This window comes from Diplodia seriata, assembly GCF_021436955.1.
Source record: "Diplodia seriata strain FDS-637 chromosome Unknown scaffold_9, whole genome shotgun sequence".
NCBI classification, from domain to species: Eukaryota; Fungi; Ascomycota; class Dothideomycetes; order Botryosphaeriales; family Botryosphaeriaceae; genus Diplodia; species Diplodia seriata.
The window spans coordinates 1,663,120-1,686,191 of NW_027117316.1; the positions used below are offsets into that span (position 1 = coordinate 1,663,120).

A 23,072-nucleotide genomic window follows, 5' to 3' on the forward strand; every position below is an offset into this window, starting at 1 on the left:
AATTATAGCCGGCGGGTGCTGATGTGATTCTCTCAGCAATTGACGGCAGGGTTTGACACGGCGGCGAGCGGGTGGCTCACGATAGGCACCGGCATGGGTAGGTGGTCGAGCTATCGCCGGCGGGCGGCATCCCCGCGGCGGGCGGCGTCGATCGCAGGGCCTTAGCCCCGGGCAGTGTCGCGATGGACCCAGGGGCACGGTTCATGATAGCCGATAAGACGTGAGGGAGGGGTGCGGGTGGTGAAGCCGGGGGAGTGTTCGGGCGAGGACGGTTGTGGCCGAGCGATAGCATGGCCTATCTCTTATCGCAACGCGTCTGCAACCACTCACCCTGTCCACGACAAACACCATGACTTGCCCGCGTTGTGCTGGCATTGCCTATACTATCATGAGCCTGCTCCCTGATCCTCCCGCAACACGCGGCCCAAGTCTCCGCCTTCCAGCTGAAGATGATTGCAAAGGTTGACGTCGACCTCATCGTGCAAAATGCCACCGTGGTGCGTACTCCGAGCCTCAAGGTCTTCCCGAATCGAGTCCTGACTCGTCTGCCAGGTCACTGCTTCAGATGTGCTCCCGAAGCAGGACATAGCCATCCGCGATGGCAAGATCCTGCTGCTCGGCCAGAACCTGGCCTCTCTGTTCTCCGCCGCCTCCGTCATCGATGCTCAGGGCGCCTTCGTGACCCCTGGAGGCGTCGACTCACACGTCCATCTCCACCAGGACAATTCGCCCACCGGGGACAACTTCGAGACCGGCTCCCGTTCGGCCATTGCCGGCGGCACCACTACCGTCCTGGCCTTTGCCTCGCAGAACCGCCAGGATGAGTCCCTTTACCCCACCGTGGACGAGTACCACAACAGGGCTCGCGACCAGTCGTATTGCGACTATGGCTTCCACCTCATCCTCACCAACCCCACCAAGAAGATCGTGGACGAGGAGTTGCCCGTCTTGGTCAAGGACGGCATCAGCTCCGTCAAGATCTACATGACCTACGAGCCCCTGAAGCTCCGTGACCGCGAGATCCTCGACATCATGATGAGCACGCGCGCCCTGGGCATGACCACCATGGTGCATGCCGAGAACAGCGACATGATCTCGTGGATCACCGACCGCCTGGCCGAGCAGAGTCTCACGGCCCCTTACTACCATGCCGTCAGCCGGCCATCCATTGCCGAGGACGAGGCCACCTACCGCATCATCGCCCTGTCGGAGCTCATCGACATCCCCATCTTGATCGTGCACATGTCAAGCCGCACCGCCGCCTCCCACGTCCGCGCCGCCCAGACGCGCCTGCTGCCCGTCCACGCCGAGACGTGCCCGCACTACCTCTACCTCACGTCGGACGCGCTCAAGTCGCACGACGAGAGCGACCCCTTCTCGGGCGCTAAGCACATCTGCAGCCCGCCGCTGCGCGCCGACCGCATGGACCTGGATGCCATGTGGGCGGGGCTGGTCAACGGCACCTTCACCACCTTCTCGTCGGACCACGCGCCGTCGAAATACGACCACCCGTGCGGCAAGAAGCTCGGCCTCTCGCCCGCCGACGGCTCCATGCACTACGACAAGGTCCCCAACGGCCTGCCCGGCCTCGAGACCCGCCTGCCCGCCCTGTTCGAGGGCGGCGTGCTGACCGGCCGCGTCTCGCCCGCAAAGTTCGTCGAGCTGACGGCCGCGAACCCGGCCAAGCTGTACGGAATGGGCGACCGCAAGGGCGCCATCGCCCCCGGCTTCGACGCCGACCTGGTCGTGTGGTATCCGACGCCCGAGCAGGTGCCCAGCGGTTCGGCCATGGGCGGTGCGGGTGCTGCTGCTGGTGCGGGTGCTGGTGCTGCCATGGAGCCGTTCAATCTGACGAACGCGATGCTGCACCACGACATCGACTACACCCCGTTCGAGGGCATGCGCTTCTCCAACTGGCCGCGCTACACCATCCTGCGCGGCAAGGTCGTCTGGGACCGCGACGGCGGCGGCATCGTGGGCGAAAAGGGGTTCGGTGAGTTTTTGAAGCGGGGCAAGAGCACCCTGAGCAAGCCGAGGGATGCGTGGGTCAACGAGTTCAGGCCTGGCGGGAAGGTCAGGGTGGCAATGGAGGGGGGCAGGACGGCGCCGGCGTTGGATTAAGGGAACCTAGGTAAATTGATTGGATGAAGCGAGGAACTGATTCCCCAACATGGGAGAAGAGAGAGATGGAGAGCTCACTGAAAGATAAATCTTCGTGCGTTAAGGGTTGCGAGAGTTTATAGCTAGATTGTGTCTCCTCTCGGTAGTTAAGACTCTAAGCAGTAAATGACTTCGAAAGTACTTGAGAATGTCAAGTGATGCTGCCTGACGGCTCTTGGGATTTCTGACCCGTACAAGAGCTCGAGTCTCGATTGAGCCCGAGGTAGTGTGAGATGATAGAAGTTGAATCGGACACGACGAATGTGTCAGCTATTGTACATACCATGACGAATGAGTATTTTTTCTCTTTTATGGTTTTTCTTAGAACTTGACCCTTTCCCTCGTTCTCCTCGCCCCAGCGCAATCCAGCACTATCACTCAACAAGACTGCTTGTTTCTTTTGGGCGTAATTTAAGAGAATTACTTCGGTGGCATGTTTGATCTGCTGTTCAGCAGCCATAATGTACAGTGTACGTGGAGAAATGGATCCCGAAGGGACTTACGGCTTACTCACTGTGCGAGCATCGAAACGTGCAGACCGACGAATTGATGCGTTCAACGTCAATTGTCTAACAACCACCGGAGGAAGTCTTCTTGGTTTTCCCTAGTATCCACTTTTCCCTCACTTCTGCACTATTCAGTTTCGTGTTGATGAATTTTGTTCGAGCATCCGTATGCGGTGCATGAGCAAAGGAAAACCCCGGATTAGCAGCATCCCGACGCCATTTGTGTAGCATGCTTCCGGAAACACAGCTCTCACGGGATACCCGTACCGTCACACAGCCTTCGGAGACAGCTCCTGTGAGACACAATTCCAAAGTCCAGAGGAACAGTCCAAGGGTCCTCGGTCGTGCTTGTTTCAGTTTACAGCCACGCCAATTGATACGGAGTCATTCCCGAAAGCACGCCTGGTCCAGAGCGGAGAATAGGGATAGACCGGGTCTCATCAAGACGGAAGTGGCGCCGAGAAGGAATGCACGATCTGCCGCAAAGTCAAAGCCGGGGGGGGGGCAGGTGTGAATGAGATGGTGTTTTGGATGAGCTAAACCCGCTCAGTCTCTCATCTACGCTATGCATTCTGGTGTGATCTCCATACTACCGTCTTCGTAATCGTCATCGTCGGTTTCGTCACCGCATGCTGGACTCCCCATCATCGTCATCAATGTCATCATCAAATCGGGAGTGTAAGAATAAACAGAAGCCGGGAAACACTACCAAAAAGATTAAATAAGCAAGAGGACAACGGAAGAAATCTCGGCAGGCAAATTGAAAGACATCAGGCGAGCTGCAATCAGACATCCAATCCACGAGTGAGGATATGGATCCAGATTGGCTCGGCTCTCACCAAAGGAGATGGTCAAGAAACGGAACGGCCAATGTGCAAGGCCTCTAGTGTCATGGGAACGCAACGACACATAACTAAAGATGTACGCAACCATGCCGATGAAACGAAAGCACGAGGAAAGTAAAGATAGAATGAGACAAAGGAGACAGCCTGCAGCGTTCGAGACACGAGTAGAGCAGGAATCGGTCGTTGATATCCCCACCGGCCCCGAACCTGTGAGACTGAGGCATCTAGCGCGCCTCCTGTCAAGATGTGAAGGTATGATATGAACACCATGAAAAAGAAACGGGTGAACAATGCACTTTTAAGGCAACGGCAAAACAATGAACGCAGCCAAACTGATGTGTCCATAACGCCAAACCCTACTGACAAAACAGTATATGCGCCTTCTTATCTCTCGCCGCTAAGGATTTTTGCTCTCTTCTTCTCGACCAATTTTTTGAGCTCGGCAAACTTGACCGGCTTCGGGAGGTAGTCGTCGATCCCACTACCCATTGCCTCTTCCTGAGCTTGAGCGGACGCCAAGCCAGTCAAGGCCACGATCTTGGCAGGCATGACACCGTTTTCATGCTCGTATCTCCGAATCTCTCGAGTGCTGGCAAGGCCATCCATTACAGGCATCGAGATATCCATAAGAACGAAGTCGAAGCTCTTAAGGATGCTCGAGGGGTGCTGCTGGCTGGGTTTCACCTTCATGGTGGCGTCCTTGTAACGTTCAAAGGCTTCGAGACCGTTTGTAGCCTCAGTATAGGCGAACTTGTGCTTCTTCATGAACATGACCAAGAGTTGCAAATTTATCGGATTGTCATCGACGACAAGAATCCGCAGATGGGGGTTGTCGAAAGAGCTGGGGTCGCGGTTGAGCGCATTCTCGGCCGGAGTCGGTGCGATGGCCGTCGATGGACTGGCAGCAGACGCCGTGATAGCATCTCTGAGAAGCGATCTTTCCGGGATCTCAAGACCAGACGCCTCCTCACTTCCACTCATACTGCGTATCACCATGTTCCGATGAGGCACGGGAGGTGCCTGGCCAGGATGATAGACATACTCGTGCTCGCGGAGGACCGCTGGCGCCGAGATTGCTCGGTTTACTGACGGTTTATTCCTCGATTCCTCAAGGTGCTTGAGACAACTCGTTATTATCCGTGCTAGCTTGCGTGGACCACATCTGGCTTCTGTTAGCTACAAGTCCTGTCACAACACCTAAACCGGGGCTCAGAACTTACGGCTGTGAAACTACGGTGACATGCCGCCCGAGGGCCTGCAGACGGTGTTCTTCTCTCGATTTCAGTGCAATCTCCTCGCTCGGGTTCCTGCACACTATCACCAGAGGTGCAGTGCCACTCTTGCTCGCGTGGAACTCGAACAGTTTGTCGACCAACGAGGGCTCGGTGACAAAGAAGATGTCCGCATCAACGCTTTGCGCCGTGGTCGATTCAATAAAGTCCATCTCAAACCAATTGTAGCAGGTGTCTCGGAAGGATGAGATAAGGCGGTGGTCTTCTCCGGTGAAGTCTTGGTGCTTGGATGCCTCGGGTATAAGCAAACAGGCCCTCATACCTCTTGTCGAAATGGCAGCAGGCATGATAGTGCTCTCCGGATCGTTCGCTTGTTGTGCTGACAGGGGCAAGGTCAGGAAGACATCCACTTCAGTGCCGACGTTCTTGGTGCTTTTCATATCTATCGTTCCGCCAAGCGAGTCGATGATCTGGCGAACAATACTGAGACCTAGTCCCGTCCCAACAGCGAACGGGTCCTCTTGGGAAAACGGCGAGAACAAGCGCGTCCTTTGATACTCGACAGACATGCCGATTCCAGTATCTATGACGCGGAGGTGTGCCTCCAATCTCGTAGGGTCGGCGCTCCTTGATGCATGTAAATTGACAATGACATGTCCGGATGTTGTATATTTCAAGGCGTTGCCCAACAGGTTCATGACGATCCGTCGCAAGGCTCCTGGCTGTGTTTTGACGTTCCAGCCCCCTGTTGGGTGCACATTGAGAAGTATAGTGACTCGACCTTCTCGGTCCTCGGTGCTTGGCGTAACGTCCACGGACTCTTTGACAAATGCGTCGGACGTCGAGCGAAGCGCTTTGATTGCGGGACCGGCGTCATGGAATGCTCCCGCATGGGCCTTTTTGAACGCATCGCCAGCACAAACGGCCTCGACCACTTCCTCCACAAGTGCACTCAGGTCAAACTCGGCGGTAACCCCCATGACGGAGTTGTCGTTTCCATTCGGAACCTGCTTGAGGCGCGCCTCGTGCTTCTTTCGCTTGTGACTTCTTCCTAGCTTGTTGATTTTGGCGTAGTCGAGGACGTGGTCGATGGTGTCCAGCAAAGTCTTGCCGCAGATTTCGATTGATGTGAAAAGCGATGCCTGGTATGATGTGCCTGCGGTTTCGTGCAGGAACTCAACACTACCCAGAATACCATGAAGAGGTGAACGAAGCTCATGGCTGATGGATGCGATGAAGGTCGTCTTTGCTCTATCCGCCTTCTGTGCATTTACCCTTGCAACCTCGCTCATGATGCTGTTGCTGAATGCCTTCAGGTACGGTAGTTCATTGTCTGGGCTCATCAAACGGCCAGCGGTTGATGTCCAGATGAAAGCACCGGCAACCCATCGTTCGACGGTTGGATCCCACATGGGCAGGAAGATCAAGCTTCTGATGCCAGGTAAGACTTTCAGAAGCTCTGTGGGGATCAGCTTGTCCTTTTTCTTCGTCTTTTTGGGGTATTCCGCAGTCGAACTTGTACCACGGCTTGCCTTTAGGTGCTCAGGATCCGATTTTTCATCTGACGAGATGCCCGCTCCTTGGTCTGTAAAGCTGAAAAACTTGCCGTGGGGAAACCTCTTGATGTAGCGTTCCATACTGCGTTCTGAAAAATTGAAGCTTCTCTCACTAAGTGGTTCTTCCCGCATAGTGTAGGGGTCTGTGGACAGTCCCACCACCTCGCAGATTTTGTCCAAACGGGCATTGTGTTCTCCCTCCATGGCAGCCGCAGCAGCCTCTTTGGATACGCTTGAGACAGATCCCGGAGACTTCCTAGACCTTCGAGGCAGCCTTTGATCGCCTGAGCTTGAAGGCGGCCCACTGTCGGAAGTCTGTGAATCATCACTTGGATCGGCAAGGCTTCCAGTGGGGTCATTAGGTGAGGTCTTTATGTCGCTCGAGACAGTACCAAAGAAGACAACACCATCCGCACCTGTTGAGGCGCGGATGATGCTCGCTGCTCGGTGGAAAACGTGCCCAATGTCATCTTCATGCTCGGTTCTCTCGGGTTTCGCAATGCTCACGGGCAGGGTTGAAGAGGAAAACGATGGGCCGCGAGTAGGCCTGGGGAATTCCTTGTCCTGAATGCGTGAGTTCTCCGTCTGCTTCTTCAGCGTAGCCGAATGACTGCGAAACGAGGGGGTGCGCATAACGGAGCTGCCTCCGAACTTGTCTTCGGACGAATTTGGTGCAATGGTCGGGCTGAGGTGGGCTGGCACGGGTCCGTCCGGCTCAATCGTCACACCCTCGATGAAGTCGGCCAATCCCCGCACCATTCTCTCGCCCTTGTTTCTGTCATCCCTGTCCTTTGCCATTTCCAGATGTTCCATTACGGTTGCCGCCACGTCCTGCATGAACTTGAACTCGTCAACGGTCAGCCCGTGGCGAGGGTTGTTATCCGACACGGAATAGGCGCCAATGCGGTGGCCGGCCCTGGTTCTGATGGGGACGCCGGCATAGAAACGGACGGCGGGCTCGGACTTGACATAGTCGCGGTCCTTGAAGCGGTCGTCGAGGCGCAGGTCGGGAATGACCAGCCCTTCGCCCGTGTAGGTGCTGCCGTCGTCGTCCGTCGCAGTGTACCTCGAGCCGAACAGGTTCTCTTCAACCCCATCGTGTCGCGCTATAACGGTCTGGCCGAGCCAGATGCCGTCGCCGGGGCCATGGCGGAGGTCGTCGATGAGCGAGAGGGTCTTGGTGGCTTCGGCGAGAATGTACTGCTGGTGTGCGTCGACGAGCGAGACCATGGCACGGCGCACGCCGAGGCGCAGGGCGGCCAGCTGGGCAAAGGCCGTGAGGGCCTTGTCGCGCGAGGGCTGGGCGCGGAAGCCCTTGTAGGTCAGGGCGAGGGAGGCGCCCTGGTTGTTGACATTGACGAGGCTCTGGGCATCCAGCCATGGCTGGTAGTACCTGTATTGGGTTATCAGTTGATCGGCCGGACCAGGTGTTGATCAGACGCCACCCACCTGTGCAGGTCCCGTTCTCTGGCCGCCTCCGGATAGACGGCGGGCGACATGGCGCTCGCAGCGTACGCGCATCAAGAGGGTCTCGAGAGGCTGAGGGAGGATCCGGGGTGGCGCAGAGAACGCAGAGGGCGGCGGACTGGAGGCGGCCTGGTCTTCAGTGTGCGCGCCCAGCGCCGAGGGGGTGGTCCAGGGCGTTAGGCCGTTGCCAGTAGTGGGCCGGCGAGCGCCCCCGGCCGGCGACGACGCAGCCCCAAAGCGGTCTTTCCGATCGAGCCTCCGCGCAGCAGATTTCTCGCATCGGTGGCCACCGTGCTTGCGGGTCCAATTGCCGAGCCCGGGCGACGTCAGCGTAGCGGCCAGCGGGCCGCCGCCGAAAAGTGCTAACAAGCGTTAAACCGAATCGCTAGCAAGGTCTCGACTCGACCCCCGGAAGAGCGCCCGCGCCGCAGCCTGCGCCTTCGGCCGGGAGCCAGCTGCCAGCGGCCGTGGCGGTTCTCGTGACGGGTCGCTGCACACTGCCAGTGGGCTGCGCGGGCCGACTGCTGCGCTCGCCGTGCGACTCAGCAGCAGCGGAGCGCGCAGCGGCAGCGGCAAGCACGCCGGAAATGCGTACGGGAGCATCCTTGTGTTCGGCGTCGGATGCTCCCCACGTTCGGTGCCACCAGCTGGCGGTGCAACGCCTGCGAGTCATGGCTGCGTCTGGGGTCCGTGTCGCCCTTATCACCGGCTGTGATATGGCCGCAACTTGCACGACCTACTGACCACCACCGACGCCCTCCCGCCTCGCACCATGCTGCCTCTCCATGTCCATGTCCATGGCCGACCAGCAGTCCGACGACCGCGCTCGCCCGTACAAGAGCCGGAGCAGGCGCCCCTGTGACTTCTGCCGCTACAAGCGCGCCGCCTGCCTGCTCCAAGCCGCCCCGCCCTGCGAGCTTTGCGCCCGCCACGGCAAGCCATGCACTTTCGTTGAGAACCCCGCCAAGCGCAGGAGGTGCAGCCCTGACCACGACGCCTACACCGACTTGCCGACTTCGCCTGTTGCCGCCTCGCCCGCTCCCTCGCGACTGCTGCCTGTCTCCACGCCCCCAGACCCAGCCCCTCCCCTCGCCTCTGACCCCGCGCCTGATCCTCCCCGTGAGCCCTCATCGTTGGATGCCGACACGAGCCACAATGCGCAGATCGTCGGTCTGAGCGGCGAGTCGGACCCTTATCTCTTGCGCCTCTACCGCTTCGACAACAGCGACCAATGCCCCTTCCAGCAGCTGAGCATCAGGAATGTCGGCCTGAGCGGCGGGGTGCCCGTCCAGTTTATGGTGCAAGACAATCACCTGGCTAGCAGAGCACAGCCAGGCGATTTTGGCAAGAGTGTGTCGGCCATCCGGGACGAGGTCACAGCAATGGTCGAGAACGACGTGGGAAAGAGACTTGTTAGATTGTGGGTACTTTCCCTGCTTTTCCTTCTCCCGGCTGTCAGTGATTTGGAATGTTCAGGACACCACAGCTCATTCCGCAGGTTCTTTCGCTATGTCCAGCCGTACTTTCCCGTCCTATCCTCCGAGCGCATCGTTCAAACGATGGATTGCGATCCTGACGCTATCCCCACATGTTTATTGGCTGCAATCTACGGTCACGCACTGCCCTTTTGTGTCTTTGATGACAGGCTCTGCGTCGACGTTTACCAGCCTCCCTCTCCCGACGACCTCTTTCAGCTGTCCTGGCAATCTGCACTTCCCCAATATCATACCCCGTCCTTGTCTATAGTCCAGACCCTCTTGCTCCTTGTGCAGCGTCGACCGACAAACCGACACGTGGCCGACACCCCTTTTAAGTGGACCATGATGGCCGAGATATTCGCTCTCGCCCAAACGCTGGGGCTCAACATTGATCCTTCAAGCTGGTCCATTCCACACTGGGAGAAACGGCTCAGACGACGTCTTGCATGGGCCGTATACGTCCAGGACAAGTGGCTCAGCCTGAATTTCGGACGGAGTTCGCACATCCAGATGGATGACTGGGATGTCGCGCCCCTGAGTCAGGACGACTTTGGCGATGCAGGTTCAACCCAATTCGTTCTCTGTGACCACTTTCTGCATTTGGTATCTCTAACGCAGATCGTTGCCCAAATACAGTCGAATCTGTTGTAAGACTACTCCCCGAGCATGGGTTTGCACATGGGATCCTGACGCTTGATTAGTTCCCTCAGAGTCACGCGCTATCTTTCCGGATCGCTGGAAGCAACTTTCGACGCAGCGAAGCCGCTCCGGATAGCGCTTGCGGAATGGTCCCAAGCACATCCACTCGTCGCTGCCCAGCCTTCGCGAGTATCTGCATCGCAAGACCTAGACGGCAACGGGAGCCTCCGGCTCGCGTATATCACCGCCAAGGTCACCATCTTCCGTGCCCTTTTGAGACCCCAGATCTCGGAGGCATCTCCTGGAGCAAGAGCTGCATTGCGGACAGGCGCCATCAGCGTGGCGCGTGAGATGTACGACTTCCTCTCGGGCCTTGAAACGCACCATCTCGAGGCATTCTGGCATTCCTGTATGTCCTTTGCTTGACCCTCGCCAATTACAACTGACTCGGGAACAGACTCACGAGTGAACTTTGCAATTGCCAGCAATTTCATGGTGTTGCTCTTTGCGTCGTCCGTGACAGAAGCTGACGCGCAGGAATCGCTTACGTTGCTCAACAGATGGCGCAGCCTCCTCAAGATCAAGTCGAGAAGCTGCAATCTGCTAAACCTCAGCCTGCTGCGGCTAGACGCCATGTACGTCGCCGGATTGGATCAGCTTGTGGAGTTGTCTCCAGCCGCATCGGCAGCTTTCACAAAGCAATGACACGCCCACATTGTGCAACATTGCTAGGACCAGGACCCTTTGTTGCTGTGCCTCATGTGGCCGGTGCTCGGGCAACTCGCGCCTGTGCGTCTCATGGCTTGTCGATCGCACCCGTATCCAGCGCGCGGTCAATGCTATCACTTTCCCCTCCGGTGGGCCGGAGCAACGGTGCCTGACGCACTCGGACCATGCCGAAGTCGACACTCATCCGCAGTGTTTCAAAGTGATGGAGAAACAAGTCTCAGCCTTCGGATGAGCTTCGGCCTTTCTTCGTCGCCATCAAGCCTCTTGCCCGTGCGTGCCCACGTGTAGCTCGGATCTCCTCCGTAAAACCAACAGGCTGGTCAGCTAGCCACGGACTAGGCTCCGTCGGCGTACTCGAGAAGCGAGATTGATGGTGGAGAAAGCCGACGTGATGAACCCCCACTCGGGACGATCTTGGGCTGTAACGCAGCTGCAGCTGAGTATTTCACGATCCTCAGATCTGGTCTAGCAATTTCATTACATTACATTTGCTTCCTGGAACCAGCTAAACTCCAGGATCCGTCGTCACCTTCGCATCCTGTGCCTTTCCAATCACCGAGTTCGTATCCGGCGTGTATGTTCCCGCCTCGCTGCCCTCGATGTATAGCTCCCTTGTTTCATCAATCGGGAATGGCTTGACTTTCCAGCCTAGCCAGTAGACGAATCCAGCAACAAGAGTGCTCACCAACCAGCTCAAGCTGTAGAGGTACGTTGCGCCTTTCGGAACTCCACTCTGACCGCAAGCAGCTGCCAGTCCCGGCATGTTCGGTGCGATCCCGCAGATGAATGCAACCACTGCGCGAATGTTCACCCCGCCGGTATACCAATGGGTGCCACGAGTGCTGTAGAGCGACGATATTGAGAGGCGCCGCGAACGGCAAATCCAGAAATCCACGCAAATGATGCCGGCGATGGCGCCAAGAAACAGCGCGTAGCCACCGAGGAATGAAGAGAAAGACTTTGCACTACGCACGATGCTGTTAGTAAAGACTGCTCGAAGCCTCTCCTCTGGGGATTGTGTGCACATACTTGTACTGGATGTTCCACGGGACGGCGCATATTCCAAGAATGGCGCAGATGTACGCGCCGCGGCGGTTGTTTATATATTTAGGGAACCACAGCGCCAGGTCGTTCGAGAAGGAGACACTGTTCGCCGAAATGTTCGTTCCGATGACGGCGAAGGCCCAGCATAGACCGGCAAAGAACTGAGCCGCGCGATTGTTCCACAGCACGGCCACTTCGAGCGGATTCCACGTCACCTCGCCGTAAATCACCTCGGCCGCCGACGACACGGTGGCGCCGAGGACACCGCACATGGTGACGAGCACGATCAGGCCGACGGCCTGCGTCCAGAAGACTTGGCGCGGGTACTTGGCGTAGCGGGTGAAGTCGGGCATATTGAGCGCCAACGTCGCCTTGGGGCCGATGGCGGTTGTTACGCATTGGAAGAAAACGACGGCGGCCGGCGTGCCGTCCTTGATCTGTGTAGGCTTCGAAAAGGTGGGACCGAAGCCGTGAGCTTTGATTCGAGTCAGCATCAGCAGAAGCACTTGGAAATGCGGATGGCACTCACCGGCCACGAGAGCCCAGATGAACAGAGTCAAGCCAAATACCGGCATCACAACCGTCTTCGCCATGAACATGTACCGAAGGCTGGAGACGTGCAGCCACAGCAGCGGCAGCTGGACGATGATGAAGAGAAAAAAGCACAGAAGCTCGGCGCTGGTAACGTGGGCGCTTTCGGGCAGGCGGTTGGGGAAGTTGTTGAAGCTCGGCCAGATTGCTGAGATCATGATCTGAAGACACTGACCGCCCTGGAAGGACTGGGTGCCGAACCAAATGCAGGCGACGACGCCGCGCACGAAGACGGCGAAGTACGAGCCTCGCATGCCCCAGCTGGCGCGTGTGAAGACGGGGAAGTTGATGCCGAAGACGCAGCCCACGTAGCCGTCTAGCATGGCGGGAATGCATACTATGAGGTGGCCGATGAGGACGGCGAGGATGGCGAGGCCTGGGTTCAGCCCTTTCGAAACGGACGTCGACGAGACTGGTTTGTCAGTTGTTGTTCGTGCTGGGATGCTGCTCTGCTCACCTTGATACATGGAAATGGAAAAGGCCTCAGCGACCCAGAATCCCAGCAGACTGGGCCACGTCCATGTCCGCTGCGGCGAACCCAAGGGGACGGGGTCGAGGTCCTTGTTGGACACGGGGCCTTCTCCCGCCGTGCCCAGCTCGGGGTTGTCCGAGTACAGTTCGAGGCGCTTTCGAAGACCCATTGCCTCTGCTCGGATGGAGAATTGAAGGGGTCCCGGATCAACAGGGCAACTGGCGACTTTTTGAGCACTGATTGTAGGTTACAAACCTTATCGACACTATCGCAGGCCTTGATGAGCCCTCGGCTACTGCAAGTACAGTGTCGGGCCGTCACTTGGTGCCGGGGTGTCGACGAGGGGGCAGGGTTGCCCTATCGCCCGGGTAGCTGGGCGATAAGCCGAGAGCTACTTATCAACTGCGTATCAGCCCCCAAGAGAAGGTTGTACACGATGCGGGGACCCTCACTAGCCTTTCGATCGGCCGAACTCCATTCTGGCCAGTAGCGGTTCTCACAAAAAAGCGGGTGTTACAGTCTCTGCTGCAAGCTGGGCGGCACCGTGTTGAGCAATCGGAGCGCAGCCTGACGCAATTCTGACTTTGTAAATAGAGACGTACTTGCCTCCTTCAACCCTTTTCCATCTGTTATCTTTCAATCAAGATGGCGCCTGTTGCATTGGCAGACCTTGCGGCAGATTCCGTGCCTCCCATCACCGACCCCAGCGTTCTTCCTCCAGAGGATGCCGATGAAAGTCTGAAGAAATTGTGGAACCTGCACGGCCATCCGCACAGCAAGAGGTACACTGCTAAAGTTCTTACACCCTTGGAGGTCTGTCCTGCTGACACGGTAAATAAGGTTCGCCAATCCAGAGCTCACGAGCTTGGCCGCATTGGTGAAACACAACGCAACCACACAGCCTTCGCAGGCGGCTTTTTTGCATCCACTGGGAAATTCATTTGCCATCACCAGTTGGGAGACGTTCGACAGGCTGGTCACCGCCGCAGCCGCGTACTATTCAGTCAAGTTCCGGTCGGAGATCAGTGCCGCGAACGAGCAGTCACGGCAGCCCACTATAGCTCTGTTGGGCACGGGCAACACCATCGCCTACCTGGTGACCCAGATCGCACTCGTCAAACTACACATTCGAGTGCTGCTGTTGAGCAACAAAAATGCTTCGGTAGCGCGAGATCACCTGCTCCAAGTATGCGACGCCGTTGGCATCATCGCCGACCAAACCAACGCAGCCGTCCTCACGGCTGAGGCTTGTCATTGCCCACACACTCCTCTGCTTACTTTGCAAGAGTTGGAGACGCTTGAAAGTCCTATTCGAGAAGATCCCAAGGGCTTCTCCACAGACGATGAATGGAACCTTCAGGCTATGATCATCCACTCGTCTGGATCAACGGGGCTGCCCAAGCCCATCATACACACCAACAGGAGCCTGTGCCTCATTGCGAGGATGTATCGGCTCTTTCCCGACTTTGTCGTGGAGAACTGGTACCTTTGCTTCCCACTGTAAGCCTGCCTCAGCAATCCCACAAGCCATAGCTCACACCCCTCGCAGCTTCCACATCGCCGGCATCTCCATCGCCCTCAGCGGCCTTCCCAACGGCCTCCCCACAACCTTCCCGCCAGCCAACTGGCCTCCGGCCCCCGGCGCCATCCTGGCCGCCTTCCGCGCGCTCTCCGCCCTCGGCCGGCCAGCCGACTGCCTGCACTGCGCGCCCAGCGTCATCGCCGACCTGCACGCCTACATCGCCGCCACCACCAACGACTTCACGCCGCTGACGGCCCTCAAGGCGCTCCAGCCGGGCGGCGCGCCGCTGCCCCCGTCGCTGCTGGCGACGCTGACGGAGCTGGGCGCAAACGTCAAGACGACGTACGGCTCGACCGAGATCGGGCCCCCGTTCCGCACCATCCCGCACACGCGCGACAACCCGCACTGCTACCGCGTGCGGAACCTGTACCCGGAGTCGCCGTTCGTGCGGATGGAGCCGCTGGACAACGGCGGCGACGGCGGTTCTGACCGTCTGTTCGAGTGCGTCGTGTACAGGGGCTTCGAGCTGGCGGCCGAGCTGTGGCTGGCGCCCGGCGCGCCCGACGCCTACCGCACCGGCGACCTGTTCCGTGAGGTCGGCAACGGCAGCGGCTCCTTCGAGCTGCTCGGCCGCGCCGACGACGTGCTCGTGCTCGACAACGGCGAGAAGACGCACGCGGCGGCGCTGCAGACGGCGCTCGAGGAGAGCGGTGGCGCCGGCGGCACCGTCATCGCGAAGGCCGCCGTCTTCGGAACCGGCAAGCCTTGCGTCGCGGCCGTCGTCGAGGTCGCGCCTCAAGCGAGGGGTGGTGTGGATGGAGATGCGGCCGCCGTCGAGGAGAAGGTGTGGGAGGCGGTGCGCGGCTGCAACGAGGCCGCCGCGCGCCATGCGCGCATCGACCGCGCCTTGCTGCTGGTGCTGGGCCCCGGCGAGAGCTTGCCCGTCACGCCCAAGGGGAACGTGCGGCGGAAAGAGGCGTGGAGGCTCTTTGGCGAGCGGGTGGAGGAGATGTATGAGAGGCATCTACAGGGGTCCGTCGGTGGCGATGATGATGGCAACGGTGCTGTCAATGGCGCGGACGGCGCCATGTCCGATGTCGACTTCATCAGGGCTTGCGTGGCGGAGATTTGCCAGAGGGAGGTGCACGATATCGAGCCGGAGACGAGCTTCTACGATCTGGGTCTCGATTCTCAGGGAGCCGTCAAGCTCCGGTCGAGGCTCGTGAGGCGCTTTGGCGCATTCCCGCTCATGTTCATCTTTGAGCATCCGTCGTTGACGAAACTTCATGGCTATTTGACGAGAACGTCGAATGCCGATGCGGTTGATGCAGAAAAGGAGAGACTGTCGTGGATTGCAAAGAAGACCGAGGAGTACAAGGGCGTCGTCGACGGATGGGCAACTTCTCGACCTCGACCCTCGGCCCCACAAAGCACAGGAGGCGAAGTCATTTACTTGACGGGGGCAAGCGGAGCCCTGGGGAACGCTTTGCTGGAAGCCTTCGCTCAGATGCCGGGCGTCCAGAAGGTGTACTGTGCCATTCGCGGGCAGGACCCTCAGGCAAAACTCCAAGAAGCTCTGCGAAAGAAAGGCTACGCGAAGGAGATCTACGCTAGCAGCAAGATCTGCGCAGTGCCGTATGACATGAAGGATGAGAAGCTCGGCTTAGAACCCGAGGAATACGGCCGGCTTCTCAGCGAGGTCACGGTTGTCATCCATAATGCCTGGAAGATGGACTTCAACCAGCGCGTTGAGATGTTTGAAGCAGACTGCTTGCAGGGTATGTTTTTAGCCAGCACAACCTCCACTTCATCTTTGAACTGATGTTGACCCAGGCACCATGAATCTGCTTTCGTTCTGCTACACTGGCACACAGAAGCTGTTCTCTTTTATGAGCAGTGTCGCCGCGTGCATGGGACAGGCGGCAAACGGGCAGATGATACCAGAAGCCCCGGTTCAGGATGACCCGCTGATGGCGCTCAACACGGGCTACGCACAGAGTAAATTCATAGGTCAGTCTCACGCTCATGATGCTCCGAACCAAAACTCATCCGCCCACAGTGGAGAAGATAACCCACCACTACGCGGCCGCCCTCTCCGTGCCCGTGAAACTCTTCCGCGTCGGCCAGCTCTGCGGCCACTCCTCCCTCGGCGTCTGGAACAGCACCGAAATGTAAGTTCCATTGCTTAACACTCTCTCGTTGCTCCCCTTTTCACTTCTTCTCCAAAAAAAGTCATCGTTGCGACTAATCTCACGCCCCGCACCCGACAAAACAGGTGGCCCATCATGCTCTCCACCGGTCTCAAACACCTGCACGCCCTGCCCTCGCTGCCTTCCACAACCGTCAACTGGCTCCCCGTGGACGTTTGCGCTTCCAGCGTCGCCTCCGCCCTCTTCACCACCACCACCATCGAGCCCTCCTCTACCTACTACACCGTTCACAACCTCGTCAACCCATCCACGATATCCTGGTCGAACTTTCTGTCCGTCCTCGCCGCGATAACTTCTTCATCCTCCTCATCATCCTCCTCCTCCCTCGCTTTCGAAACGGTCAGCATGCGAGACTGGGTGGCGATGCTCGAAAGGGCCGCCGAGGGAGGAGACGAGGAAAGGCGACGACGGGACGGGGAGGAGGAAACGGTCCCGGGCCTGAAGCTCCTCGGTTTCTTCCAAGACATGGCGGGAGCGGATGCAGATCCGGCGGAGCATCAGAGCGCCGCGGTGGCAGCGAGGAACGGCGAGGGCGAAGGAGGAGGCAAGAATGGCGAGGGCGTCGAGTTCGCGACCGCGAGCGTGCGCGGCGCGAGGGCCGTGGATGAGGGGATGGTGAGGTTGTGGTTGGAGAGGTGGAGGGAGGAACGGTTCGTGTAGAAGAACTCTCGACATAGTAGTCACCGTCGTCTCCGCGCCGGAAGCAACAAAGCGCGAGCTTGGTCAAGAGAAGCATGGTTGTGTAATCTTTGCGGACTCCAGAAAGCTTTTTAATGAATTTTGATCGTGGGTATTTATATAGTCCATCTTCCCAGCTACATTGCGTAGCGAACGGATTGGAAATGGAAACTGAAAGCCTGTCCTCCTATCTACTCCGGATGCCGACAAATAAAATAAGAAAGGTGTGGAAAAACGGCGACGCGCAACAAAACATGCATCTCAACGTGGTCGTAGCGAAAGAAACAAAAATTAACAGAACTTCGAGTACCAGCGACTTCGACACCAACTGTTGGACAACCAAACCCTGCGCAGGCGTCCACAAGATAAGTGGCTGTGGCGACCTATAGGTCGCGTGAAAGTCATAACCATGTATTGGGTATAAAGTTGAAGTAAAAGAAACAAGACCGAGTAATTTATGCTGTCGAATGGAAGGATTTCCGGAAGTGTGAAGAGAAAGAGACTGAGAGATTATGCTTGAGCTTCGGCAGGTTCGGCTGATTCATCCACGTCCTGGATCTCGTTGCCGCGACCATCAACGACGATGCGACGACCGCGTTGATCTTCGGGAGCACCATCACGAGAGGCACCGAAGTCCAACACCTATTGCGAGTTAGTGAGATGTCGCACTGCCTAGGGAAAAAAGGGATGACGTACCTCAATGTATGTCCAACTGTTTCTCTGAACAGCTGCGACACATCTCCTCTCGTTGAACTTGACTTGCCAGACGCCGCTCAGGTCTGTCAAGAGATCCTTAACGCAATCGCCCGTCTTTACGTTCCACATCTTCAGAGTACGGTCGCTGCCGCTGATGACCTTCTGGCCGTCGTGTTGGAAGCAAGTGATTGCGCCCGTGTGCGCCGTCAGAGTCGCTTTGCATTGGCCATTTTCAGGATCCCAGATGCGAAGCGTAGAGTCAGCGGCAGCCGAGACCAACCTCTCGTGTGAGAGATCAAGCAATCCCACGAGCGAGGTATGGCCTTCAAGGTTGAAAAGGCACGCGCCAGTGTCGAGTGACCACACCTTCACAAGGTTATCCATGGAACCAGAGATGCATCGGTTGCGGGCATGATCCAATACAACGCTGTAAACCTTTTGCGTGTGGCCATTCAGACGATGCAAGACCTCGCCCGTAGATATCTTCCAGACCCGTACGCTCGTATCATACGAACCACTGACCAACGTATCACCGTGAGCAGCAATGGCACGAACCGAGTGATGGTGTCCGGTAAGAGCGCGGATGAAGTACGGGTTTTCACGGTCGTTGGTCGGGGCGCCTGTCTGGAAGACGGAAGGATCGTCGATGCTTGGCAGTTTCCAAACGCGCAAGCTCGAATCACGGGAGCCGGTGATGATGAGCGGACGCTCGGGCATCATGATAGGTTTTCCTTCCGCGTCTTTGCCAATCTCGGTCGGTTGAAGGATCACCAAGCAGCGGACGGTTGACGTGTGGCCTTGGAACACCTGCAAGCACTTCCCTTTCTCGATGTCCCACACGCGCACTGAGCGATCTGTGGAGCCTGATACCAGGACATTCCCCCAATATTGAAGAGCCCAGACACCCCCCTCGTGTCCGCTGAGACGGTTCCGGAGCGCACCGGTCTTCGTGTCGTAGACGTTGATGTTCGTGTCGTCACTCCCGGTAAGAATCTTGTCCGTGTCAAACTGCAGACATGTCACCACATGCCGCTGGTGAGCGCGGAAAGCGATGTGTTTGGGCTTCGTGTCGACATCCATCCAGCTTCTCCGAATGAGGTGGTGCCGTTGGTAGAGAGACTTGAACAGATGGAGGTTTCTTAGGGTGGAGATGCCAATGGTGGGGTTCGGGACAGCCAAGGCAGCAGCGTTGGCGTAAGCGATCGGCCCGTGTGCGGAGGCAAATGATGACAGCACACCCGAGGTCTGAGGCCGCGGCTTGGACGGCGATGCACTCGGCCCTTTCGTGCGGCGTTTCTTGTTGCTGCTGGTGGCGTATTTGCTCGATGCTTTGCGCTTTGGGCGTGCGCTGCCGGCGATAGTTAGAGCATTCTGGGGCGACGACAGAGCAGAAGTCTCGCTGTCTGATACAGCACCCAGCATCGACGAAGTACTGAGATCCCGCTCCCAGCTATCCTGGCCGAACTGCCAACCCCAGCCTTCTCTTATAGCACGCTCAAGCTCGCCCTCAGGAAGCACGTATCCATCCTTGTCCAGCAAGTTTTTCCATGCTTTTTCGTCCGAGTTTATCACTTGCCGCCACTTCTTTGACACCTGCGCTGCCCTGCACATGCTTCGCGCATCGAGATGCGAAATAATGTTCAAACTCAGCTCCAAAGGAAGGAGACCCAGGAAGTCGATCTTCAACGCAGGGTTGACAGTGTTGGCAACAAAGTGTAGGGTCGGCTTGGCGCAACGTCGAAGAAATTGGTACATGACGTACGTCTTTAGATCGTCCGGCATGGCATCGAAAGCGTCAACCATGGTTGGAATGTCCATGATTGTCGGTCCGGCAACCTCCTGGTCGTTGTCCTCGCGTTTGAGAGCATATGCGGACTCGGCTGACACCTGGCGCTTCAAGTCAAGTTCCAGACTCGTCGGATCCAGTTTCTCTTCCCCTTTCTCCCGCTCGATGTCCAGGCTTGAGACATCGTTCTCGTCGTCATCATCTTCAGCTCCATGTATGCCCGGGAAGTTTGCATGATGGGCTAGGTTAGCGGCTGCTGTGATCGGAGAGAGGGAGGGGCTTGGAAGGCTAGCGTCCTGCGCGGCAAGATTCTGGAGGGAATTAGGACGTGCGGTGCGTGGGCGTCTCTCAGGTTCCTCCTCGACTGGTACGATGGGCTCCAAGTCCGTTTCGGCAATAGGCGGGGTGGCTGAAACCCCTGTAATTGCTTCGTCGATCCCTAAACCAGCAGATTGAGCATCCCGTGCATCAGCTGACTCTTTTGAGCCTGCTGAGCCATCGTTCGACGTGCGAGACCCCGAGTCTCTGCTCTGCGACCGCCATTCTTCTGACATGTTCTGCAAGCTTGATAATCGCTGAACAGGGTGGTCCCGCATTGTTCCTGCCCTTGAGCCAGGTCTTCTCAAATTTGCCCGTACCTTGGGTATCTTCAACTGTCCCGAGCTACCCGTATCAGTATCCGGTGTAGCGGGTGCTGTTGTATCGAGGCATCGTGCTGCCTGGGAGGAATTATTGCGGGTAAGAGGGGGAACATCCGCCGAGCCAGCAGCGGACCGAGGCATATTTTGGCGTGGTCTCTTGCGGCGGGACAGACTAGCTAGCTCAGCTGCTTCGGCGATTGACACGGGCGATGCAGATCGCTTCTTGGGGTTGCAAGCAGGAGATCCTGGCGCGTCGGTGATGGCTTTCCTCTTCGCTGCTGGGCTCAGATCGTCGACTTTCGATTCTGAGGCCTGCAATGCCGACATGGTGCCGTTGGCAGATTGCAAAGCTGCAAAGTATTGGGTATACTGATGATATCTCGAATTAGCTATACATTGTCAAAACAGACAACACGTTCCGGGTCAACGTGAGTCTGTCAGCAGCTTCGAGCACACACCTCGTCGAGAGTACTCTGGGCATCGTCCGCCTCATGGAAGCGAGCCTGTCTCCCTCCGATGCTGAAGCTAAAATCCCTGATTGCGTGCGGCGTGGGAGAGGCTGCCAAGGGGTATTGTTTGGGGTCACGCTCGCGGAGGTGGCGAGGGGCGTTGAGAATCAAGGGGGGGAAGGACGTTGTTGTGGTGGTGGTGGTTGTGACAACGGTCGTCTGGGTCGTAGGGGCGTACGAGAGCTGACCGAGGGCAGCGCAAGGATCCAGCACCTCGGTCTGGACGGTTTTCGAGACTTCTTGGTGGGCAGGCATGGCAGGCGCTGTGGTGGTCTTCGAAGGCTTGGCGGACGGCGAGGTGGACGGCGGAACAGCGGCCTTCGAGGCAAAGGGAGAGAAGGCCGACGAGTCTTGGGATGTGGCCGGCCCGCTCAGCGTGGAGGCGGCATCCATGACGGCGGGAGGAGAGTGGGAGGCGGAACGCGAGGGTGACACGGACTACGGGCGGCGAGGAGGACGAGCAAACTTGGGGCCGGCGACGCGGTGAGACTGGGCCGCACTGATCATCAGCTCCGAGGCGTGCAGGCGCGCAGTGCGTGCAAGTGGGTGCGATGCCGAGTGGAGTAATGGGCCGTCGTGAGGCTGGTGTGCGCAGGGGCGAAGTTGGGGTGTGTCGTCAGTCTACTCGGTCATGGCGATGCGGGCGGCCAAAACACAGGGCTGCACTGCGGGACGACGGGCTTGGGGCAGAGTCGAGAGGCCAGCACGTATGGGGGAAGACGGATGTTGTGTGCGGCACAAGGTGGCCGGAAGAGGGGTTGGCGGCTGGGAGGGCGAAGGCCGGGCCGGCTGATGAGGCGACAGCGCAGGACACAACCTAAGCTGCTGCCCCGAGCTTTCCAGCCGACAGTGGTGTTGGCCGCCACCTCCAGAGACGATGCTTTTGCGCGTCACGCATATATTGTTCCGTATCCGCCCCTCGCCCCGCCCTCCGGTGTGCGCCCTGGGGAAGCAATCGCCCACGCCCTCGAGCGAGAGCCGTCCGCCGCTCTGCTCGGTGGCACAGCATGAAGAGTGCCACCTTGGCGGAATGCTCGATTTGTCACATGCCGAGACGCCGTAATCGCCCACTCTTGCTCGCTGCTTTCTGCTTGTAACTGTTCCTGCACGCGTCCGACGCGTCGCCATCGGAATGCCCGATCATCACTATTGGGTTTCCCCACGTTCTGGCCCAACAGGGCTTGTTCCTGAATTGCCACGTCGAATTTTTCAGTGCATTTCTACACTCACAACCTTCTCCTCGGCGACAGTCACTCCAAGTGTAGATGAAAACCATCTCGTAACAGTTGCATAACCGAGAGCCCCTGTCGCACACGAGCACGACGCGACTCAGTGTCGAGGATGTGATGCAGAGCCTCAGATTTCGACAAAACTCGCCAGTGCAGCATTGACAGAAAGTGCAGAAACCGAGGCGTTTCAGATTCCCAAGCAGACGTCCAGGGAGAAACGACCCGCGTTTGTGATGTTCGGCAGGAGATGTGAGGAGAATTCGACTCGCCTTCCCGTCCTGGCTGACTCCAGAAGCTGCCTGCCTACCGATGTCGTCACAGCCTCGGACGACACGACTCGTGCCCGTCCGTACGTTAAAGCCGAAAGTTTCTTTGCAATCAATAACTTGGCCACGGTAAACCGCGCCCTGTTTGTGGTAGCTAGGCAATGCGCCGAACAACAGGGCAGTCGTGAGGAGATAGGCGGCATGATGAGGCGACATTCGCGGCACCCTCAGCATGACGATTCGATGGGTTCAGGATCGGGAATCGAAGCGATCGGATGGCCAAAACAAAGCTCGGCTTTTGATGAGCGCCTGGGGCAGCCCTTCGTACCGTGCATTGCTGCTTACTACGCACGTCAGCACAGGCATTCTTCGCCCTCTGCGTAGCCGCTCATCCCCCGGCCGGAGCCAGGCACCGGCTAGCCACTCTCTGTCCCGTGCTGTTTCTCCCAACGACATATTACGGTGCAGCGTCATGGACCCGTGCGCTGTCGTCCTATCTGCCATGACAATCTTGCAACTCGTTCGATGCATTTATTTGTCTCTGCGAGTCAATCTACAGCGCTGCTCGCCCCGCATGCCGACCAGACGAAAGGCACAACCAGCAAAATGGTCAACTTCACCTCTATTTACCTGCCACAGTAGGAGCCCTAGAAAGGAGCAAAGAACATGGCGGCGGCAGTTGTTTACCGGCACATCCATCTTGAAACTCAGGATCCGGCGTCCAAACGGACCTGGACTGGCAAAGTAAATTAGACAAATACTCCAAATTTTGTCAGAAAGGCGACTGCTATCACGTTCGTCCAGCTTCGAGTTAGT

General features: G+C 57.8%; 6 protein-coding genes across 6 annotated transcripts; 3 read left to right on the forward strand and 3 right to left on the reverse strand.

Moving 5' to 3' along the window:
• Nucleotides 1-449: 449 nt before the first annotated feature.
• On the forward strand, nt 450-2,121 carry SLS55_008935 (uncharacterized protein; the record flags this gene model as incomplete). Its single annotated transcript, XM_066780340.1, has 2 exons — nt 450-497; nt 553-2,121. 2 exons carry the CDS (start codon nt 450-452, stop codon nt 2,119-2,121), a joined length of 1,617 nt encoding a protein of 538 aa, XP_066629569.1.
• A 1,774-nt stretch (nt 2,122-3,895) lies between these two features.
• SLS55_008936 (uncharacterized protein) lies at nt 3,896-7,798 on the reverse strand (the record flags this gene model as incomplete). Its single annotated transcript, XM_066780341.1, has 3 exons — nt 3,896-4,673; nt 4,732-7,692; nt 7,749-7,798. The coding sequence occupies 3 exons, from the start codon at nt 7,796-7,798 to the stop codon at nt 3,896-3,898; spliced, it is 3,789 nt and encodes a 1,262-aa protein (XP_066629570.1).
• Nucleotides 7,799-8,551: 753 nt separating this feature from the next.
• On the forward strand, nt 8,552-10,588 carry SLS55_008937 (uncharacterized protein; the record flags this gene model as incomplete). Its single annotated transcript, XM_066780342.1, has 3 exons — nt 8,552-9,891; nt 9,946-10,292; nt 10,341-10,588. 3 exons carry the CDS (start codon nt 8,552-8,554, stop codon nt 10,586-10,588), a joined length of 1,935 nt encoding a protein of 644 aa, XP_066629571.1.
• Nucleotides 10,589-11,592: 1,004 nt separating this feature from the next.
• On the reverse strand, nt 11,593-12,888 carry SLS55_008938 (uncharacterized protein; the record flags this gene model as incomplete). Its single annotated transcript, XM_066780343.1, has 2 exons — nt 11,593-12,131; nt 12,186-12,888. 2 exons carry the CDS (start codon nt 12,886-12,888, stop codon nt 11,593-11,595), a joined length of 1,242 nt encoding a protein of 413 aa, XP_066629572.1.
• A 476-nt stretch (nt 12,889-13,364) lies between these two features.
• SLS55_008939 (putative NRPS-like protein biosynthetic cluster) lies at nt 13,365-16,416 on the forward strand (the record flags this gene model as incomplete). The annotated part of the gene is made up of 5 exons (XM_066780344.1): nt 13,365-13,501; nt 13,674-14,219; nt 14,269-16,019; nt 16,075-16,251; nt 16,301-16,416. 5 exons carry the CDS (start codon nt 13,365-13,367, stop codon nt 16,414-16,416), a joined length of 2,727 nt encoding a protein of 908 aa, XP_066629573.1.
• Nucleotides 16,417-17,639: 1,223 nt separating this feature from the next.
• On the reverse strand, nt 17,640-21,154 carry CDC4 (SCF ubiquitin ligase complex subunit cdc4; the record flags this gene model as incomplete). The annotated part of the gene is made up of 3 exons (XM_066780345.1): nt 17,640-17,771; nt 17,826-20,168; nt 20,711-21,154. 3 exons carry the CDS (start codon nt 21,152-21,154, stop codon nt 17,640-17,642), a joined length of 2,919 nt encoding a protein of 972 aa, XP_066629574.1.
• Nucleotides 21,155-23,072: the final 1,918 nt, after the last annotated feature.